Source organism: Nannobrachium achirus (assembly GCF_963921795.1).
Source record: "Nannobrachium achirus genome assembly, chromosome: 9".
Taxonomy (NCBI): Eukaryota; Metazoa; Chordata; class Actinopteri; order Myctophiformes; family Myctophidae; genus Nannobrachium; species Nannobrachium achirus.
Window position 1 is genome coordinate 46,373,343 of NC_137818.1, and position 24,088 is coordinate 46,397,430.

The window sequence follows — 24,088 nt, forward strand, 5'->3', positions numbered from 1 at the left end:
AGTATGACAGAGATGCTGCACTCTCCATGCCCAAATGGATGCTGTTGCTCTGCTAATGTATGTTGCACAAAGAAAAAGAAAACGTGTAGCGTATAATGGGTTCATGACATTCTTACGATGGGAGGTCTTAAGATGGGAGGTCTTTGAACATATTTGAATCAGCAATAAATGTAGGCTTATTGAAATAAACGGCATGATGAATAAAAGCTAAATCGAGTGGCTTAAAAATGGTTCATCTTACATTTCTGTGGCAAACGCAGCCACCAGGCATTCGCAGCACCATGCAATGGCCCAGAACATTATTATCATTATTATTTTAACCTCCATGTTGAGTCTCTCACCAATGTCATCTACCATGTTGAGCATGAGTGATGAATACCGTGTTGAATTTGGATGAATTTTAAGCAGTGTATTATCTAATGCGTTAAGGTCCGAAAATAAATACGAAACGGGCGGCAGTGTGCAAATGTGATTGACATAACATGAGGTAGATTTCTTTATTTACGCGCTCCGATATTCACTCCGATATTCGGCCTGAAAAACGCAGCAGTGTGCAACGACCTTTAGGCCAAATTATTTACTGTTTTAGACCAGAATAGGCCTTTTTTGCCTAAGTCAAGGTTTATTAAATCCTGTTACAGATAGTGTTATTTTTACATTAATAATTATAATTATTCATTAACATTTTGAGTGAAACGATTAAGAAATATCATATACTTCTTTTTGGATCAGTCTTTTATTTTTCCTTGACTTAAGCCATTAGTTTATTAAGATGACAACGTGATTTTCTTTCTTCCCTTTAACAATGAATATTAGTCATAATTTAAGTCAACTTTTACTACTTATGCTGAATTGCATTTTGTTACCAAAAGCAAGAGAAGCAGCTGTCAGACTGGCCCATGTCACCATTCTTTAGTCACCCGTAGGGGGGAGACACCTACCATTTGTGATGCTTGGTTTTGCTTCAACTGCTGGGAGTGAGCTACTATTGCCCTCTGACAGGTGTAGAAGGTGTTTGGGTGTTCAGATGGCGCAGTGAGAGATGAAAAAACAAAAACAAAAAAAACATTAAAACACAAGACATCCAGAAGAGCGAGCAACACAAAAGCAAAATGAAAATAACAAAACAACAACAACAGTGAACGGAGAATCCAAAAATAAATGAATGAGTTGTAAAACAAGCGAAACGTGATGTACCCAAAAGCTTTAGTCTGAAACGTGATGGCACCCATGCGGTACCCAAAAGCTTAATCCCGCCACCTACAGGCCTGTTGCAATTATTACAGCATCGCCTAATCGCGTTAATTGAGAGAATCACAATTATTAATCAAAACCGAAAAACACAATTCAATCGTTAGTCGCAATTTGACAATGAAGATTAATCGGCAAGTACATTTTCATGATCGTGACAGCCCTCTGGGTACGTAAAAAGCTTTCCTCTGGAGTGCAGCCCCCGAGCACACAACCCCCTCCACCCCCACCCCCCTGCAACGCACGTAACCCCGGCACCAACCATCTCATTCTTTCTTCTCTCCATTCAATTATTGATTGCCCTGCAGACTGCAATGCTTTTACAGGATAGAATTATTAAACAGCCAGCACTCTGCCCCCTCTTCACATCAAAGGCAGCGAGACCCAGAGGAGAGAGACAGGAGGAGACGGTGGATGTTACAGCGAGTCTCTCTCTCTCAGAGGTCTCTCTCTCTCTCTCTCTCTCTCTCTCTCTCTCTCTGTCTCTCTGTCTGTAATTCTTAATGTACATTAGGGCTTGGTAATGCCCCAGGGCATTTTTATTACTGGAAAACGTAACAGCAGCACATCACATTTCATGACTCATTGCTATTGTACGCATTCAGTACAAGTATTTCATCGGCATACACACACACACACACACACACACACATTTCGCATTACCATCGCAAAGGAATCATTCCTCAAAACATATTTTATAATATAATATCACACAGAGGCTCACACAGTGTTACATTATGAAGTATCGCTTTTCCCCCCCAACAACAACAAAATAATACAGACAGACAGACCCTCCCGCCTCCTACATCGCAAAAGGAATAAGACGATTTTGAAATAATCATTTTCAATTTTGTCAGATCCCAAATCATTTTAATAATGATTGTAGATTTGCTATTCACGTGCAACACCATCGTACGTTGAAGTATACTCAGGGAAATAAGAAACCTTATGCCACAGAGCAGGGACGTGCAGAGAATGTTAGAGAGGCAGGGGCTGACATTTCTGAAAGGGCCTTTTGGTGAAAATATCGAAAATAGCAGACCTCCAAGCAAGCCCCCTTTGATGTCTATGTGTGTACGTGCCTGCCACAGAGGTGTTGTGATGTGGAGTGTACTGCGACGTTTCATGGCTGAGTGTTGTCTAAAGTGCTTCATGGTTCATGTTCATGTTCATGTGACAACAAGAAGATTTACAACCCTGTTAATCTTCTCGTCCACAACGTAGTGACACAGTCGTACTATGGAGTATAAACCAGTAGTGACACAGTCGTACTATGGAGTATAAACCAGTAGTGACACAGTCGTACTATGGAGTATAAACTAGTAGTGACACAGTCGTACTATGGAGTATAAACTAGTAGTGACACAGTCGTACTATGGAGTATAAACTAGTAGTGACACAGTCGTACTATGGAGTATAAACTAGTAGTGACACAGTCGTACTATGGAGTATAAGCCAGTAGTGACACAGCCGTGACACAGTCGTACTATGGAGTATAAACTAGTAGTGACACAGTCGTACTATGGAGTATAAACTAGTAGTGACACAGTCGTACTATGGAGTATAAGCCAGTAGTGACACAGCCGTGACACAGTCGTACTATGGAGTATAAACTAGTAGTGACACAGTCGTATTATGGAGTATCTATGGAGTATAAACTAGTAGTGACACAGTCGTAATGGAGTATAAACTAGGCGGTTGGGACGACACTCTACCTTTCTTGTCTTTCTTCTCCTCCTCTGGCTCTCCGGCCCCCAGCAGTGTGAAGATGATCCCAGTTTGCGAGTTGACCCCGACTGCAGTTACAAGCATCTTCCCTGAGCCTTCCATCACATGGGTTCCTAATAGACACACACAAACACACACAACGTAAATATGGAAATGAACACTGTAAAAAAACTCTATGGGTAGCATCCCGAGTACAAGATACCCAGTGTTGCATTGCTGATTCAGTGTTTGGGGTTACGCGATTTTCATGACGTCACGCACACGTCGCTTAACACCTACTCTACACGTCTATTGATATGCATACAGGCTTGTTTCTTTGTTAAAACACCCTGTTGTGACACTAAAGCGTTGTTGAGGCGTGAACTTGTTTTTTTTTTTTTTTTGCATCAATGCATGTCCGATTGCGTGAGAGGGCGTGACCACTGCTCAGAAAAGATATGGGACGGTGACTACCCGCGTGACCGAACTAATACAACGCTGAAGATACCACAGCCTTGACATGTTTTAATAAAATAAGCACAGCTTACATATTAGGACAATATAAGGCAGTATTAATTGCCCTACCCAGCACCAGGGTCTATAATGTCTCATTGAAAGAGTAAGAAGAACACCTCTGACCACTGCAGATATGCTAGTCGTACTTGATTAAAATAAAGATGTACTCATTCAAATAAGCAAGACACCTTTGCTTTTTCTCAATCCATTTGTGAGCATTTCAATTGGAGTCAAAGGCCAAACACTCCAAGGCATTCATGAAATCAGGTCAGGCATTTTTAGTTTTCATGCATGCATGCATGCATTCGTATAATAGTGTTTTTAAAAGGATGCTATGAAGGGTTAAGAATGTTAGGAGATAAATGAAAGAGCAGACTTGCAACAGAAAACCTAAAGGAAATGAGTTTCTTCATTTTAAGCCTAATTTCAAATTAATTGTAGTATCCTGTCGCTCTACAAACAAATAGATGTTCAACTAAACAAAGGATAAATCAGATGTAACCTGGATATAAACCTGTAGAAAGTACAGCCAACTGCAAACAATGTACTACAACAGCATGCTACGAAATATAATACATTTTCAGTTTTATTCATTGTCTACTGTATACAGCAAGTGTTAAAAATAGACAACTATTAACACAGAGAACAGGCATAAGGAAAGAGAGGTATAGAAATGTCCTGAACCACAAAGCCATTGCTTCATATCAGCGGCAGTCCATGATGGGATTAGATTGATCTCAAAATGGCAAAAAAACAAGTAGTGCGACTGTAAGTTAAATATTTATTTATATTGTAAAAAAGAAAAAAAACAACAACAATGTGCTGAAAACGTAGTGCTACACAGAATATGTAAACCATGACATGGCATAGGAGGCAGAACAGAGGCCAGGTGACAAAGCAGATTGTGGCTCCAACCGTCTCCTCCAGACAATCAACAGCTGGTAGAGTTAGAATGCAAGAATGAGCTCTTTGTTGAATGCATAAAACAAATCAATGCAAAAGTTGGACTACTGCATGCTAAAAAGAAAATACAGTTTATTTTGCCCTGATGATCGGCCTATTAACACATGGGATGCCTAATACGCTCCCTTTCCACTCATGTAAACGATTCCCCCCCGTCAAGTGCCGCGGCCTCGTTGTCACGTTACCTGACGTGTTAACTGGTAACCATGGTAACCGATAACCCCCACGGCAGAGAGTGAGTGAAAAAACTCAGTTTTCCATGATGCCTTGCGGAATACTACATCCGGTGACTTCCAGCGCCGGATGTATATCTCTGCTTCTTTTCCCATATCGATCGCGTGTTTGGTCAAAATGCCCCACATACAATGATGACATCTTCTCTCTACTCTCTGTCCCTCATCCCTCAGGCTCTTCGCCAGCCACAGAGGAAGTGCACCATCCAGAATGGAGTACCGGCTCTTCAGGGCATCGATCACAATCTCTGCAGGAAACATATCAGATATCTGTTGTTACACCTCTTCTGCTATTTAGGATACAACACATATTTTAAAAGAATCCCTGGCTAATAAGCCTTATATGCCTTAATATGATAATAATTATATGCCTTAACACATTCCCCGCCATTTAACAATACCTTCGTACTCTATGGTGCCTCTGGTCTCCATAGACTTCCATGTAATTCATAGTGCACGGATCATGCACACCCATGCCTAGATAATGCACCACGTGTGTCCACATTGCTCACAGCTTTCAAACAAAAAAATCCGAATGGAAATCCGTTCAGGCATTCATGAGATACAAGCCATTATGTTTTCCTAAAATGTAAACAAAGATGGCTGCCATGTTTGATAGATGGGGTTGCTATGGGGGTTAAACATGCAATTTCGCGATTTCTATCATGCCTACTACATTTTTTGGGGTCCAAAAAAAATTTTGAAAAAAAATTTTTTTTGATTTTTTTTTTTTTTTTTCAAAATGGCGGAAATTCTCGGGACTATCGGGCCTGGCAGGGAAAGACATTGAAATAATCTCGGGACTATCGGGCCTGGCATGCAATGAGTTATGATAATTGTCCTCTATAACTACAAATTTAAATGAAAAACACAGTAAATATTGTATTTAGAAATAGCTAATCATTCACTCAATAGGGGAAATACAATCGCAAGTTGATGATGTCATACCGGTGTGTCCATGTGTGGTCTCTTGGGAGTCCCCTTTTTGCAGGTCTTTCAGTCTGAGTGTATCAAAAAAGCATTTGGTTAAGGTGGAGACGACCTCCCATTGGTCCTACCAGGTTAATGTTCACCAGGTTAGCATTCACCAGTGTCGGCAGGTTGGCAACTTGGCATTTCAAGCAGGTTAGCATTCGACTGAAAGACCTGCAAAAAAGGGAGTCCCGTGGTCTATCCCTATGGAATTTATGAAATGCAAGTGAAATTAAACTTTATACTTCCTAAGGTTAATATGAGCATCAAATCAATATTTTAAACATGTTTTTTTGCACATGCAAAACTATCTGCATAATTATGTTCCTCACTAAAGCTCTGCCTACCAGTGACATCATCGGTAGGCAGTTTTGATGATTTCAAACTCCTCATTTCATTTTATTTTTTGTTAATACAAAAACAATGGCTTCTATTATAGCATGCTAACTTTACAGGAAGAGAAAGGCTGTAGTTTCTATTGTGGAATCCCCAATGATGATGTCACTGATGTTGTCCACAGTCCACCAATGAGTACAACACAGAGTAGACTGAAATAGTGCCATCTTATAATGAGAATTAGTAAGGACGAATTACTGTATATGAAGATACGGTTGCAATTGGTGAAGTGGTCCTTTCAAGCATTCAGCAATAATTACCAATGTGAATTCTGATGTTTGACGTCACAAGAGAATTTGCCAAAGCAGTAAAGTCACACTTCAAAGTGACGCCACTGTGTGCAAGCACCGGCTGGTGCAAGAAACTGAAATAAACAACATAATAGGCCTATAAGCTGACCTATTTCATCCAAAAATATCTGTAAATAGAATTCAAACATGGGGATTTGTTCAAGTAATTTGGGAGAGTGGGGAGAAAAGTAGGCGAGGTACAGATAAACACATTGATAAGAAAAACATTGATAAGAATATCTGAAAAGCGTACTGTATATAATGCCTCATTCACACTACAGATATATAGTTGAACGTTTTGCTTGGTAATTCAATGTAATCTCAATGGAAACCAGCTTTAAAGGCTGGGCGTGTCGGCTGTCCTTGGAATCCAGCCTTTAAAGCTGGTTTCCATTGAGATTACATTGAATTACCAAGCAAAACGTTCAACTATATATCTGTAGTGTGAATGAGGCATAAGACCTGAACAAAATGTATTCCTGATGCCCATGGTGATATACCTCTGACAGTATGGAAATCGGAAGCCAAATAAAATACCAGTTTTTGTACTTGAGTAAGTGATAGCTCTGTGAGGAAAGGTAAACTATGTTTTAGTAATACAAAGATAGGCTAATTGTGTATCATTCCTCATAGAAAGACAATATTAGCGAGATCACTCAAAAAGTACTTGATCTGTCTTTGAGATTTTGAGAAGAAAATCTCAAAGACAAGAAGAAAAACTAAACATACATTGTTTTAATGTACAATAACTACAATGCGTATAGTTAATGGGTAATGTGCTTTTTTTACTGAGGAAGAGCAAGGGTGTATAGGTACTAGGTAGGTATTTTACTAACGATAACTTAAAAAGATTAATCCTACATTAATGGCCCTTGTGAACAATCTAACACGCTTAGGATAAAGCGAACACTAACATGTTAACATTAACATACCTGTACTGAAGTGACACGCACATGAAGATGTTTTGATGTTCTGAATTCATCCTGCGGCCACATATTCTCCTACTGGCTTCTGTCTCTTGATGTAATAAAGTATAGAAATTGAGCTGTGGATGTTTAAGTTCATTTGAGGTGAAGAAGGACACAATAAAAACACTCTGACATGGTAGTGAATGGTCGTCGTCACCCCAATGGAGTTGAGTGGGCGTTCCTGTAAATGTCGACAATATCTATACTGAGTGGGCGGGGTCTAGCATTCAGCACTCAAGTATACGGTTGTTGTGGGGTGGAAACCTCGTATCTCCAAGTTTCAAATTTGTACGTTCTTTCGCAAAGTAAAGCCCTGCTTCATCGTACAAGGCCGCCGCACAAAAGTCGTGAAAACAGCAGATCTACAAGCACACAGCGCCTCGCGGTGCGAGGCGTTGTGTGCTCGTAGATCGGCTGTTTTCACTAGTTTAAATCATTTTTAAAATGAAAAATACAACATGGACATACAAGGTTTTCACCCGACAACGACGATAAACCAGTTTTGCTTTAGGCTACCAGTTGGCCACAACAAATATTATTTTAAAGAAGTTTCTTCTCTACTAAAGATAGAAACAGTGGAGGGAGACAGGAAGAAGAGAGAGCATGGATGACATGTGAACTGATCTCGGGCCAGATTGGAAAACCAGGACGTTACAATTAAGTTTTGAGCTCATAACTGTTTGAATGAACTACTAGCGTGCTTCTGTTTTGTGTTTGTTGTTGTTGTTGCCTCTTAACCTTCGCTTGCACTGCACAGCTGCGCCGTTCAAACTCATAAATACTTTGGTCACCTTCCTGTGTTTTTCTCCCACCGGGGGCAGAGATCCAATTAGAGCCACACAACAGAGCTCCATTATATTCCCATTAATTACAGCACTCCATCACACACAGGGAGCACCTCCTGCTACTCAGGATCCTCCGAACAGCACTCCGGTGCAATGTGTCTCGACCTGTAGGTCACCAAATGTTATCACAGGATAACAGACGGCAAAGTAAAGTATGCAAAGTGTTCATGTAGAGCAGTGGTTCTCAACCTTTTCAGGCCACGACCCCAAAATAATCCTATTTTAACTGGGGACCCCCCACCTTGACGAGCACTATATATTGTGAAAATAGCAGATGTAACGCGAGGCGTTGTGAGCATGTAGATCGGCTATTTTCACAATTTCTGCCTCTAATATTTGACAATTTGTTTGATTTGTCATTTTAGCGGTATTAAACGTCTTTAATCACTTTAGAAACGTGCATATACCCTCTACACACTTAAACCTTATGTTGGTTTGTTTACTGTTGAGTGTGAAAACAGTGTTACGTTAATCATCTGGGGATCCCCCCACATGTTGAGAACCACTGCTTTAATAAACAGAACAGACATTTTCAGGTCGGCCAATTTCATCAGGAGAGACAACTCATCGTCGACGTTGGGTGGAAACCTTGTTGTATGTCCAAAACCGTTCGTTTTGTATTTATCATTTTAAAAATGTTTTTAGAATAGTGAAAATAGCTGATCTACAAGCACACAACGCAATATTTTCACTAGTTTTGTGCGACAGTCTTGTATGATGAAGCAGGGCTTTACTTTACGAAAAAACGTACACGTTTGAAACTTGGAGATACGAACTTTCTGCCCAGAATTGACAGAACATTTTGTAACGGAAGCCAAAAGATTTAAGCTGATGAATGATCTTTGTGTTGGGTATTCTCTCCTGAATGGATACAATTTGGTATTGTTGGTAAATGTATTTTCCGTTCACCAAAGAGCTTGACAGACGGGGAGACCCTGTTACTGAACAAACACTAAATTGGACCCTTAACGGGTTCATTTGGTTTCATTTGCACACTCTTTGGAGTTAAATGAAAGCTAAGGATTTGACTGTGTAGGTGTGCCTGCCTGTGTCCTGTTCTGTGTCGTTGGATGATTAAGTTGAGATTGAGTCTAATGGACGTGTGACCTGGTGCTGCTCAGGAAGCCGAGCAGGACCCGCAATCCTATTAGCTCTGTCAGCCCCACTGCTTCTCCCAAGACAGCCAATGAGATTTCCCATACCTCCTTGCATGTGTGCGCGTGCCGCTGCGCGCGCCTTTGGCGCACGCAAAGGCGCACGCACATTCAGACACGCGCAATATACGAGACGGGGAATTCACGAGACAGCTCATCAGTCACTGACGTCACGAAACGAGCACGCATTCACGCATGTGTAGTAGCAGAATGTAGAAACAGGTACGTAGACAGTTGATATCAATATTTATCCTGCAAATCCTTAAGCAAACACCCTGAAGCATTATCTATACCCTATGAATTGGTGTAAAGTACAGTACATTTACTCAAGTATTGTACAATTTTTAGGTCTTTTTGTGATGTTTCTCCCATAGACAGGCGACAAGTGAGAATCACTGCTGTAGAGATCAGAGATCAGTTGAAGACTTTTGTCCAGTGATTTTATCCCCTCCTCTCCCTCCATGTTTTTCTGCTCGGCAGCAGTGATGTAAAGTAACTAAATATATTTACATAAGTACCGTACCTAAGTACAATTTTTAGGTATCTGCACTTTACTTGAGTATTTCCAATTTACAATACTTTTACTTCTACTCCACTACATCTCGCATCCAAATGTTGTACTTTCACTCCACTACACTTACAACTTTAGTTACTAGTTACTTTGCAGATATACATTATAGTATTATAAAACATACATAAACCACTGTAGCCCTATTTTATACCTATGCTATTTGAAAATAGCCGATCTACAAGCTCACAACGTGTTGCGATGCGACGCGTTGTGAGCTTGTAGATCTGCGAGGTTGGCGCGTCACTGCTGTGCGCTGATTGGGCACAGTATTCTCACGTCATCATGGTTGCTATGGTAGTAGAGATCAAATGGGCTGTTTGTGGCCTCTGTGGCGCGAACCGTCTAGTTCTCGGACCCCTGTCCAGAACAGCTCTGACATAACAGCTGCTCTCTGCTTAACAGAATAACCACAAAAGGACAAGATAAAGACGATGGCTCACAATGTGCTGGAAATGGAAGAGAACATTAAAAACATGGAGGACAAGCAGAGGGGAGAGGACTAAAGTCTTCAACTGATCTCTACACAACAGGACTCATCAACACGCAGATATAAATAGCCTACAGAGCACCTGAAAGTGGAAGAGAAAATGCTGGATATTCAACTGGAGAACTTGATACTTAATTTCTGTCAGCTTACACAGCAAACAGAAACCTCTTTCTGTCTGAGAACAACAAAAAGGTGACAAATGTGCACGACAATCGGGAGTCTCTCTCCATTCCGACATGTCGCCACTCCGAAATGGACTTCTAATTGTCAGAGTGGCGACACTCCCATAGGGGTTAAGTTTAGGGTTAGGGTTAGAGATATGGTTAGTGTCGGAATGGAGACATGTCGGAAAGGAGACATGTCGGAGTGGCGGGATCGCCGGGATGTCATCACGACAATCAACCGTATCCTTATCATCCAGACAGATTTTACTACTGGTCACAGGTTGTGTAGACTGTAGAGACTAGAGAGAGTCTCACTGGACGACTCTACATATTTATATAGCAGTTTATGCATGCCACTCTGCTAGCATTTTGATTGGATTAAAATGACAAGTCCTGGAGTCTGGATTGTAACGGGACTCAGAAAGACATCAAAGGTCAGAGTTACACTGTCCGTCACAATAAATTAAAAAAACTGCCTGCCTCCAAAAGAGTAGGGGTGTCTCTGGACTCCCGCTGGCCAATCATCCTTCTACATTATCCTTCTACTCCCCTGGCACGCAGATACACCTGTACACCTTTGAGTGTGCATTCACAGAACCCCTCTATTGTGCATTCTTAGCCTGGCATGGCCTGAAAAATATCTGCATAGATATTAGTCTGGAATATCTGTGTGGAACCTGCATTTCCAAGGTCCAAATGAAAAAGATGCCACTGGTGATAATCCCACCCCACATTTACTGGGCCCTGATTGGTCTCTCACTACTTCGGAGGGAGTGAAATCCAATCACCACTGAGCGGTGCAACTGCCAAGGGCAATTTTTCTTTTGCAATGGCAGATTTGTCTGGTTTCCAGGCTAGTGCATTCTGGTGCTTGACTCCTGAGTGTCTCTATGCCAGGACGTGAGGGACGCGTGGTAGTGTCCTGTGTCATGGAGGTACACACACTAGCGCACACTAGAAATTAACTAATTCACTGCCAGTCCCGGGTTTTCACAGATTTCTTGGGTTGGCCCACATAACATTCTTTTTTTCTTTTCTTTTTCTTTTTTTTTTTTGCATTTTCCGCAAGTTAGTGAACATCCCCTCTGGTGTTAAAAACTGCAAAGAGGGTTTAAAAATCAGCCTCAATTGCCCTGCCAAGGCTGAGATGTCTGCTGTTCAGCGGCAACAATGACGCAACGCACAGAAGATTCTTCAGAGAAGAATAGCCCACTTCTGGTCAGACGGAGGAGGGGCCAGGCCTGGAGGCAACCCACAGTGCCTAGAACCTCCGAGTGTTGCAACACCTGCTACTAGCATCTCACCAGCCATCTTCCCCACTGACTGTCTCAAAGAGACAGTGGGGGCTGCAGCATGCCACTTGGACATAGGCCTGGGGGAGGGTGTACTTTGATGCGAGACCCGAAACACCCAGAGATCTCAGGTTACAACAATGACGATGTGTCCAAGTTTGCATCAGAAGATGTACAGTATTTATCAACTGGATTGCATGGCCCAAATGATCAATGGAAAAATAGAAAAGACATTCTGTGACTACTTGAAAAGGTATGGAATCCAGAAAAGATTATACACTCTCCCAGCCATAACAGACCTGGTGGCACCATGTACTGTAACATGATTAGGGTATCCACAGAAACTCACCAGACAACAACATGGGGTCTTTGTCCGCAGATTTTTTTACATGGTCCGACTCCCCTGTCAACGAGCTCTCATCGATCTTGAGGTCGTTCCCCTGGATCAGTATTCCGTCAGCAGGCAGCAGGTCGCCTGGAAAGGGGAGGCAGCAGACACAGTATGGCAGTGGTTCTCAAAGTGGTTCTTTTTCATGTCAAGGACCCCCAATTGACACCTTTTAGCCCGGGGACCCCCATTTGAAAAGATATACCAGGGGCCCCCATAAGAGAAGACTTTTACAGCTCTAGCAGTGATTCTCAAACATCAAGGACCCCCAGTTTGACGGACCCCATTTAATGGCATTTCTATCTCTGTGACCCCTGTGAAATCTAACATGATAACATGATAGTGTACAAATACTACAAATACTAATTATCATTTAGCTGGGGACCCCCTGGAACTCTCTCAAGGGCCCCTGGGGGTCCCCGGAGCCCACTTTGAGAACCACTGCAGTATCGGAGCGGGATCAAATACGGCACAGCACGGAACGACCGAAGTGGTACTGAAACTTTGCAAATCTGACACGTGCAACTGCAAAAAACATGGAGGATTGTCAAGTCAATGTTTAACGTGTGTGCAAGGACAAAAATGAAAAAGAAGTTTAGGTATAAGGGGTAAGGTATGGACGAAAATATGTAGGTTCATTTGGTTCCATTTGTACACTGTCAGGGTTAAGGGGAGACCTTGAAATTTGAAATTTTGAGAAACACTGCTGTAAATAAATAAAACCGGAGTATTTATTTGACACTGACCATATTTGACTTGAGCCACGTCGCCCACCACCAGGTCCGCCACGGGGATCTGAATGACCGTGCCGTTCCGCACCACGGCGAAGCGCTGCTCCAGCTCGATGCGGTTCTGGAGCCCACGGAACTGCTTCTCTTTACTCCAGTCATTGAAGGCCGTCACCAGAACCACACAAATGACGGACAGCAAAATGGCAGCCCCTTCGATCCAGCCAGCCTCCGCCTCGCCTTCATCCTCAATTCCAGACTCCACCTGTCCACACACTGGCCCAAGGTTGAGGGTTGAAGGCAGGGAGGAAGGACAAAAATGAACACAAATGACTGTGACATATCCAAAGTCAGACCTTTTTTATTTTTTTACATAAATACTTAGCTTTTCTCTTTAGCCAGTTAATATGCAGTATTGAAGATAGATGTAGGCTAACTGTTGAAATTAAGACAAAACATTGTTTAACTGCATGATAAAAGGTACATTGAAGCAGGACTCTTTCAGGCCTTTCAGGTAGTGATTTGTATTTTCCTAATGTGGCACAGCTCCCCTTAACCTAACTTAAAGGAGTAGTTCACCACCCAAATGACTTCTTTTCTATTGATTACTCACGCCATGGAGACATGAGTTCAATAATATTTTTGTATAATAAGGTTTTTGTCGCATTCGCAAATGCATTTGTCCAACTGAAGGTTTTCTGTGGATATCAAGCCTTAGTACAAAACCATTGCTCATCCCGATTAAGCATTTCTGTTCTTTTTAGAGTGGTCTCTCCTTGATCCAGAAGACACAAGCTGTCACACAATGTTTTGTTGAGTGCACACACGCACACACACACGCACACACACACAAAATCATATTAACTGTGTTCTATGGCTTTCTTGTCACCAAACCTCAACAGCACAGACTATGCCAATGCAAAGCTGTCTCCAGAAGTTTAGTTTATCATGGCTCATCAAAAAAATTATAGACAGCGTTGTTTGGGGGGGAGGCGGAAGGAAGTGCCACTCCCTCTCTTCTAAAAATAGGATTTTGGTTTCAGTCAATGACTTCAGTTACTTACAGTATATGAAAAGGAAAAATGACATTATCACTGCAGTTGTCTGCAGAGGGCTGTAAAACGGAACAGTCTCTTCTACCGGTAGGCAGTCTCACATTTCCCTGCGGAAATAACACGAGCTAGCTCACAAATGCGATACTGGTTTAGAATCTCGGGCAGCTTTGAAACTTAACGCCATCCATTGTTATGAAAAAACAAAAACAAAACACCACCACCACCCCTTTTGAACAAACAATAGCAGATGCAATTTACACAGTAAATATGATTGATTTACAACTTGATGTTTAGGGTTAGGGTTTGCTGTCCAGTAAAAAGCCACTTTTGAGAAAAGCCAGTCTCTCTTTAATGAAGTATTGTGCTATATACAATGGTATGCATTCTACAGAGTCATTAATTATCTTTGAATATAAATATTTGAATATACTTTTTGAAAGATGATGCCTTCATCATGGACAACATTGGGATGTGTTCTTTTATCGAACATAATAGCATTTCTTTAAAAATGCATTCCACTCGAGAGAAATGTATCGATCCATCTTAGTTCAGAGACATTCCTGTAAACTGGAAGTACTGTTAGTGCTGCAACATTAAGCAGAGTAATGAAAACACAAGGAGGCACTTTCTCAGGGATAGTTGTCAATGGTGGAAAAAGTAGGCAAAGATGTACTTGAGAAAAAGTACAAAAGTAAAAGTAGGCTACCGGCATCAAAATGTACTTAAAGTACCAAAAGCAGAAAGTACTCATTATGCAGAATGTCCAGATTCAAGTTTTCAAATGTATACAAATGTATATCTTCTGAAAATAGCAGATCTACAAGGTAACAGTATGTCACACCATGACACATTGTGAGCTTGTAGATCCTCTACTAGCTCAGATGGCCGAAATGTAGACCTATACAGTATACAGCTGAAGTGGTTAATGTATGTTTTAATCAATCTACAAAGTAATTAGTAACTAAAGTTTTTAAATAAATGTGGTGGAGTAAAAGTACAATATTTCGAACCGAAATGTAGCGGAGTAGAAGTGAATGTATTGGAAATTGGAAATACTCAGGTAAAGTACAAATAGTAAGTGTACTTTGTAGTTACGTTACACCACTGATTGCAATGTACATGCAACTGCTCAGTTCTGAAAGCTCAGTTCTTATTCTAGGCTCAACACAACACATCCATTTGAAATACACGCATTACTTCTACTACATTAACACATTCATCCACTTTTCACCAGAGGGCACAATGTTGCCATGTCGTTGGCTATTTTTCCATTCATATGGAAGTTTGCATTAATGTTGTATGTTAGTCATGTTCCTTCCATTTACAGGGAAATTTGCACGTCATATATTATGGATGCATTCATATAACTTGTATGCATTCTTTCTCCTGAAACCACAAATAAAGTGTAACTTTACTTTTTTTTGCCGGGGGAAAAAAACAAGCCCGGTTTTCATTCAGTGATACATTAGTCTCTCAAGACGTGTCGTCTCCCACAGTTTTGCTTCCAACTACCCGTATGTAGGCTACTTCTAAAATAATCAATTTCCTCACTTCCTATACAGTTGAATAAATAACTCAAAGAATGGTGTCAACCAAAGGGGATTCTAGGCTTCAGGCAGTGCTACTGTTCTACATGTAGAAATTGAGAGAGATCTCATGAACAATTGTAAATGGTGCATTTAGTGCCTTTATATGATTGTGCATTACATTCACCCATTCACACACACCAATGGCGGAGGAAAACATGAAAGGCACCAAACTGCTCATCGGGAGCAATTAGGGGCTCAGTGTCTTGCTCAAGGATACTTCGGATCGAACTGGAAAGGGAACCTTCCGCTTCCCAAGCGGCCACTTGTTTAGCTCAGTGTTTCCCAAAGAGTGTGTTGGGACCCATTTTTGGGTCACTTACCCATTTTTAAGGGTCGCGAGTAAATATAAACTGAAATAAAAATAATAAAAAACAGAAATTAGCAGATCTACAAGCTGACAATGTGTCACGATGCGATGCATTATCACTTTGTAGGTCTGCTATTTTCACTAGTTAGGATCCCGGGGAAACTCAAGCTCAAAAAGACTCAAGCTAAAAGGTTTGGGAACCGCTGTTCTAGCTGATGAAATCACAGACGACAGTTCAATCATTTCACTCCCACTGACTACCAAAACAAATGAATTATATCGTCACTGTCGGGCAGAAACCTTGTATCTCCAAGTTTCAAATTATTTTTCCGTAAAGTAAAGCCCTGCTTCATCACACAAGACTATTGCACAAAACAAGTGAAAATAGCTGATCTACAAGCACACAACGCCTCGCACCGCGAGGCGTTGTGTGCTTGTAGATCGGCTATTTTCACTAGTTTAGATCATTTTTAAAACGATAAATACAAAACGAACGGTTTTGAACATACAAGGTTTCCACCCGACAACGACAATATATATTTTCAATACTTTTATCATGTGATATTACATACTTTTTGAATAAATCTACCGTGTTTAACGATGAAACATTAAGGTGACAGACTTACTCTCCATGTCGCCGCCTGGCGGCTGATAGAAGGAGAGGCCGAGGGAGACGATGGCGGCGATCTCCAGGATGATGAGCGTGACGTCCTGCAGGGCTTCCCAGACCAGCTCCAGGAAGGACTTGGGCTTCTTTGGTGGGATGAAGTTGTGTCCAAACACTTGCGTGCGTTTCTCCAGATCGGAGATATTGTCGGAGAGGCCTTGTTGGAAAAGGGGAAAAAAAAGAGAGTACAGTTACCAGTAAGACGCCTAAGGGCGAAACGCAACCAGGTCGCCACCTGTCTTGGCCATATATGGATTCTGTTAGTGTGGTTCTCCTAACGGGGCATCGTCTGGGATACGATCCCAGATGAATCCCTTTTATGCCCATATATGGAGATCCCTGCTCAGAGTATCTGACATCACTGTGATGATGTCACCTGTTTAAGCCCATACATGGAGATCCCTGCTCTGAGTGACATCACTGTGATGTCACAGTGATGTGTCAGAGGAACCACAGTGTCAGACGTTACCCGTCCGGACGCACGTCTACAGTCAAGCTGTGAGTAAACTGCGACCTACGGTCGCAACAATTATGCTTAAGTTGGGGTACCTGAGTACCTGACGTCACTGCCACTACCCGTGGGTCACGCCGTTATTTGTTGTATTCGATTTCCTATATTTGGAGAGAATACATTTGTACTTTTTACTGTCAGTTGATGCTTCATATCCATATGAGTAAAATTGCGGTGTGATTTGTTTATTTCTGTAACTCAGTCTTACATGACATGATCTAAGATTCCACGGTGGGAAATAAAATCCTTTTTTTTTTTAAATAACAGTAACCCAGGGGGATAGCGCCTTCTTTTTTTTTAAAGATTTGTTTTTAGGCTTTTATTCGATAGGACAGTAGACTGATAGGAAATGGGGGGAGACTCACGGCAAAGGTCCTCCGGATCAGGAATCGAACCGGCGACGCTGTCAGGCATCAATGCCTATGTGGCAATGCCTACAGTATATGATATGTGCCTAGACCAGTAGGCCAGCGGGCACCCCGGGGGATAGTGCCTTCTAACGGCAATGATGTCAAAGTTTGATGCTCTACTGGCCAAAATAGCGGCCTAAAAGCTCACAATGCGACACATTGTAAGCTTGTAGATCTGGTATTTTCACCTTTTAGCTAAAACTCTTCTTCGTGCTCTAATGTCTCTGAATGACACAAGATAAATATAGACTGTCACACTGGCATTCGTTGTTGCCCGAGGTTATCCTATAACCTGTACCAGCACGAGCTGTATAAGTAACCTACTTGCACACTGATGAGAACATTTTCCATTAAAGTTATTCATATACAGCACTGTACTCGATGACACAATCATATTGGTTATAGCTTTTATTTGTGATGCAGAAGCTTCAAAAGCCCAGAAGCCTCCAGGGGGCTTGGGTAAGGACTTTATTTATCTTGCTCCTGATTGGTCTGCTACAGCTACTGCAGTATTTGTGCTCATCTCTGTCCTTTTATCACTTTGACCTTGTGACTGTCACTGTTTCACAGCGGTTTCCAACAGTTTGTAATTAGAAGCTGTTGTGATGCTTGTACCAAATGTAAATTGTGGTTAGTACTATCCAGTTGCTATTCTATGAAGGTCTGTGTATTTTTCGGCCGTTTGCGATTCTGTTTTATATGTGTTAACTTTTAATTCAGAATACAGTCCAAAACAGTCCAAAACGGCCCGTTTCTGAATGCTGTTTGGAAGTGGCAAAACAAAACTTAGAATTAGGTATTGTAAGAACAAAATAAGACCCGGGTCCGTGTATTTTTCGGCCGTTTGCGATTCTAAACAGAATCCCAAACGGCCGAAAAATACACTGACCTATGACGTGCCTGCCCAAAAAGATCTGCATTGGGTATAGTTACTATACACTCAGGCAGGTGATTTTTCTGCATTGGTTATCCTAAAAGGCACATGAGCTTTCATTATTATGTTGCATTACTCTAATTGTACTTGCAGCATTACAGCTCATAAGCCCTGCCAGCAACCAAGCGTTCCAACAGCGATGATGTGCGGAAAACTGTCCTCTTATGGAGCATCCACCGTTGCGTTGCGACGTAGCTTGAACCAATCAAATATATAATGAATAAATAGTTAAATAATAGAAAAGTGTTTGGCTCGCTCAAATAGAGACTCTGCGAGCAAATATAGGAGGGTGGACGACGTTGCTGCACAACACGTTGTCGCTCGGTGTACATCAGGTCTTCGGTCTCATTGAAATAAATGTATTTTAATGAGATTTCATCGCTTGCATCGTGGGCAGTGCGGATGAGCTGTTACACCAGTAATTGATAGCTACCTGTAAGATGGTTCAAGGTTAATTGAAACCAGCAGAGTCCAGTAGAAAAACTGTTCAACTCTCAAATTATAAAAAAGGGTGTTGGACAAGAACACTGGGAATTCATATTTTCCATTTTAAAGCAAATTTCAACATCATAAGGGAAAGCTTGGCTGATGCCAAGGGCATCCTCTTTCAATGCATGGCCTTCAATTTGAGGAGGAAGCAGGGCATAAACTGTGAAATCACTGTTATAATCCTGTCTGAAATAACCTCATGTGATGTCTTCTAGTCACAACATGTGATCATCTCTGACTGTAGCAACTGTTCAACACCCAGTTTTTAAATTTCATAAACTAAGTACGTTAAATGTTGTCTAAAACAGAAGTGAATGATTCTAAACCACTTTCCAAAACTGATTCTGGAATATTTCATAATACTCATTGACACTGATCAGCAGTTATCTTTGTTTTTCTTAAATTTGTTAAAGTGGAATATTTGCGGGATACGACATGACACTTGATGTATCAAAATCAAAATGTGAAGAATAATGAAACCAATTCAAGACCAATTTCAAACAGGTCCAACTGACACTATTAAAGAAATGGTTATTGGTGTGCACATACAACCCAACTGAAAGAATTAAGAAGTAACTGAAAATATGAGAAATATTCACACACAGCTTATACATTAATTTGATTCACTTATTCACACGTTTTGCTCACATGCCGCAGAGACTAGACTTTATAGGCGCTTACACCACTCTTTTTGAATGACTTTAGAGCCTTATGTTAAAACAAAATGTCTATGACATATTCACCACAAAGAATAATGATACAACTATTCTATCAAATTCACTTTCACTGCGCAGGTTCAGTTAAGTGTGACACATTAACGATGCAACAATTCGCTGACTAGAGTTCAAAAACATCTCAGTGTCGTACACTGAATGGTACAGTAAGTCTCAGTTCATCATGTTTGTCCTATCGTTTGACTCTGACTGAGATAACCTCGAGTCCCATTATACAACATTTTCATCAAGGTTGACAGGAGTCCCATGAACTGTCCTTGTTGTAAAACGGCTTGTCTTATGAATACAGATTTCTGTAGACTCCAGAAAGCTCCAGGACTGACATATCAGTAGAAGAACACTGACACAGATGCTGGGCCTGTCTCAGCTGAGTGAGGTGGATGGGGTGCGGAGCGGCACAGATGGCAGAGACAGTGTGTGTCTGCCTCCCTGCAGGGTCGTGAGCTCGCTCACACGCACCAGCGCAGACTGTCGGCACACTCCCAGCATCCTAGCTAGGGATGGGACGATACGCGATTTTATCGTCTATCGTGATAAAAAACTTTAATTTATCGTGATATCGTCCTCCGTCATGCACTGGGATCAATTTGCCTTTTATTTGCCGAGCTGCATATCCAGTACCACTTAAACCTTGCCTGGCGTTGCCAGCCTCTATCACACACAACACCACTACCGCCAGGGGGTGTTGTTGTGTTCGGTCTGGTTTATTAACCAGGCAAACTTAAACCCTCTATAATTGGTAAAAGGTACTTATGATATACGAACTTGATACAGTCTTTTTTTCACTCTATCAAATGTCTTTGCCAAAAAATAGCCGATCTACAAGCTCACAACGCGTCACGTTGTGCCAGCTTGTAGACCTGCAATTTTTTGGAAAATGTTCCGCCCCAGCATAATGGATTTAAATTATCGTGATAACATCGTAAATCGCGTAAATTTCTTTTGTCACAATAATCGTGATATGAAATGTTCATATCGTTCCATCCCTAACCCTACCCTTGCCAAACGTTAACCTGCTGCTCCTGGCAACCTCGCTATCACTCCCTGTTCCCTCCATCTCTTCTTGTCCAGTAACAACAGAGGAGCCAGTCTCTTAATTTGCGGGTTCACATCGATATTCTCACGCATGTAAGCATGTCGCCGCACGTGCCTATCTATCGCACATGTCGCTTCAAGTAGATCGACCCTCTCCCACCGCCTCCCCGTTCCTCTGAGTTTGTGTTAGAGCAATAACTTCCAATCGTATGACTTTTGGAATGGTTGACACATCGGTTAAGAAACGCGGTGTCTGAGATTCACGTTAATTTTTTATTATTTATCATTCTTGCCTCACAGAGGCAAGAAGCGCCTCTGTGAGTGTGATGTTATTTTCCTCTATCTCGCTCGTGTTTTGTGGATGCTTTGTGTGTGTTTTGTGTGTGCTGAAGTGATCATTACGCCTCTGTGAGCGTGGTGTTATTTTCTTTCCATTTCATTCATTTTCTTCTCTCTAGTTTGGAAGATTTCCCGAACGAGGAACGGGGATTTTGGCTATGCTTTTTACCCCTTTTTTCTGCCCAATTTTGTCGTTATGCTAATGAATTCCTCCCCACACACATATATTTGTGTAGTATCTGGCTCACACGTCAGTGAGGAGCCCCCACCGGGAGGACATAGACCCTCCGTCCTATTCCTACCGCCCAACCCTCCTGCCCCAGCCTGTAGGTGCAGTGCCAAATATCAGCCTCCCCTCCCCTGAATATGGGGCAATTGTGTTCATATGGACATTCGACTAAGCTGGATGCTGATGAAGGATTCGAACCCTAGAGGGTACCTGCGGTGGGGGCAGGTACTTTACCACTGAGCCACCCGAGCGCCCTTGGAGACCTACTTTAATATGATTAAGCAACGCCACCACAACACAATCAAATTATAACTTCAGATTATGAAAGTAACACAAAGGAGCTTTGCTCTAATTTTAAAAATGAAAACGTAACACATAGCAGGGTGTCTTAACACACGTGTCTTTGTTTTTGAAATACATACATTTTTATACTCTCCGTTAAATTAATACAGGGGACTTTTACTGTGTACTGGGTGTTTGCTGTGGCGAGTTATAATGTCTGGGGGTTGATGTCTTTCTCTCTCTGCTTCACACCCACTAGATCACTGGGTCTTTCGTAACTTAGCAACATAACATGAAAGCTTGGCGGGGCGTTCAAGGGTGATGAGGGCATGGCAAACACAGATACCTCACTCACAGGGACGATGCGCTCCCACAGCGCAATTGACCATTGCAGGATACATCAACTTACTGATTAGACACAAAATGTCATATCTAATACCACACCACTCAGATCAAGTTTATCATAATTCTCAATTTCTAGGAAATTTCCGTAATTATACAGCTAAAGTTATCCTTTAATTAATATCAATGTGAAATGCATTTTAATAATAGGTTCTGGGCAACTAAAGGGGCAATAAACGTGAATTGACCCTTCGCTAAGCCCCTCCCCAACCCGTCCTTGTCCAATACCACGTTAGCAACAAGTTACTCAGAGAGGAGCGCTGGCAAGCTCTGCTTCTCATCCATAGACTTGCATGTTATATGACAGTTTTTTTCCCATATAAATAATCAAGCTTCAAAATCTCTCCTAAATCTAGTCAATAAGGCCTGCAATAGGCTATGCACTGGAAAAATGTGCATGACATGTGTTTTTTAACAAAAACACTGAGAAATCTTACAGGGAGAAACAGTATCCAACTCAATCAACTTTAATGTCATTATAATTTATCAACGGTCCGGACAGGATTTTCATGTACTGCACGGTAAGACTACTGTACATACAGTAGCAGCAGTTCATAAATAGACCAACAAAAGAATTAATATACCGGTACAGTCATGGTACGAAACAAGCCAGCCCAACAGTCGTCAACACATCAGCATCACATCACTGCAGATTGTTACGATTACGGCGATTAGTATCACCTGGGCGGGTGAGTCCAGTACTTTAGTTTCCTGACGTTAGGCTGTGTATGTGTTCAACAACACAGCCATGCAGCCTTGCAGCAGGGGAAAAGGGGTGGAAAAATGCACTCTCCAACCGTTTTCTGGGCCTGTGGAATCTGTTGCTGGTTCTTATAGTCACCGCCGCATTATCGTGGTATTCCTATAAATGCTATTATGTTGCAAACTGTGTTTACATTGACCAAATTGACATTGACAACAGTGACAGCTATGACAATTGACAAAAGCTTGCCCTGGCAAGCAGCCAGTTTGGCAACGGTTGCTAAGCTAGCGTTGGACAAAATCGACAAATGCTTTTGGGGAGGGGCTTACCGAAGGGTGAATTTTCATATTAGGGGTCATATTAATTTAAGCAGTGACTGTCATATTAAGCAGTGTATTTCTGTGAGCTATTCACTTCCCTGTGACAGTGCAAAAAAGCTTTGAAATTGACTAGAATTCACAACAATCTATGACAAATCCAAATAAGAAAACTAAAATCTCAAATATACACTGTATATGATTGTGTCACACACTGACAATAGCAGATCCACAAGCTTACAACGCTCCACGTCACAGGGCGCTGTGAGCAAGTAATCTGCTAATTTCGGCACTCAACCCCATTGTACCCCGACGTACAAGTAAGCCATTTACCATGAGAGGGAGTGGGTTGTTGGCACTCGGCTTCGCCTCGTGCCACAACCCTGAAACAGTGGTAAATCAGCCAACAACCCACGACCCTCGAATGGTAAATTGCTTTTCTACCATATAAATTAAAGAAAACACAGTTGTAACTTGCAGGATCTTGGAAATGTTACAACTGCAACACAACAGTGGGCGGGGTCCATGAGCCAACTCAAGGTTGTTGACTGATTTACCACTGTTTTAAGCCAATCAGAATCCAGTATCTGAACATGTGACCACAAAAAGTGGTAGAAATCAGGTTTTACACTCACCATCAGCTGGGGAGGTCTTGAGTCTGTGGCAGAGACCCTCTGTGTCTGTGTACATCTCCTGGATCTTTATCAGTGCTTCGGGACCCCTCAATTCCATGAGGTCCCTCAGCTCGTCCAAGGTCACCCCAAAGTCTCCAGCGTTGTTGACCTCCATGGCTCCCTGACTGGCTCGCTGCTTCTTGGGGCGGAAGTCCACCGAACTGTTGGCTAGTTCTCCCATGGCAGTCAGGAGGGCAGTATGTACTGTACAGTATTTACGCTTGAGGGATAGGTTCTTCCCTCTGGCAGTTCCTGATCCTGGATCAGTGCTGGGGTGAGTAGGGTATGGGGAATGCTTGTCTGTCTGATATCTGCTCTAACGCTCCCTGGTCTGGTTCCCTCTTTTTCCCCTTCTTGGATTTTCCATAGTAAGCAGACATAGGTTTAAGAATAGCTGTCTTAAAACGTATTGATAAGTATTTATCCTTTATCAGTGATTGTGAATATGTTTGGCAGATCAATTAGATTTTGGAAAGTATGTCTCAG

General features: G+C 41.8%; 1 protein-coding gene across 1 annotated transcript in view; it reads right to left on the reverse strand.

Annotated features, from left to right (window-relative positions):
* LOC308290911 (plasma membrane calcium-transporting ATPase 2-like) overlaps nt 1-23,783 on the reverse strand; it is a gene marked incomplete at both ends in the record, with an annotated part of 45,031 nt that extends 21,248 nt beyond the window's left edge. The window contains 6 exons of the mRNA XM_080732824.1: nt 942-995; nt 2,967-3,092; nt 12,159-12,284; nt 12,944-13,201; nt 16,503-16,700; nt 23,564-23,783. Of these exons, the coding sequence (XP_080588950.1) occupies nt 942-995; nt 2,967-3,092; nt 12,159-12,284; nt 12,944-13,201; nt 16,503-16,700; nt 23,564-23,783 (982 nt within the window). The remainder of the gene's footprint in view (nt 1-941; nt 996-2,966; nt 3,093-12,158; nt 12,285-12,943; nt 13,202-16,502; nt 16,701-23,563) is intronic.
* Between the last annotated feature and the right edge of the window lie 305 nt (nt 23,784-24,088).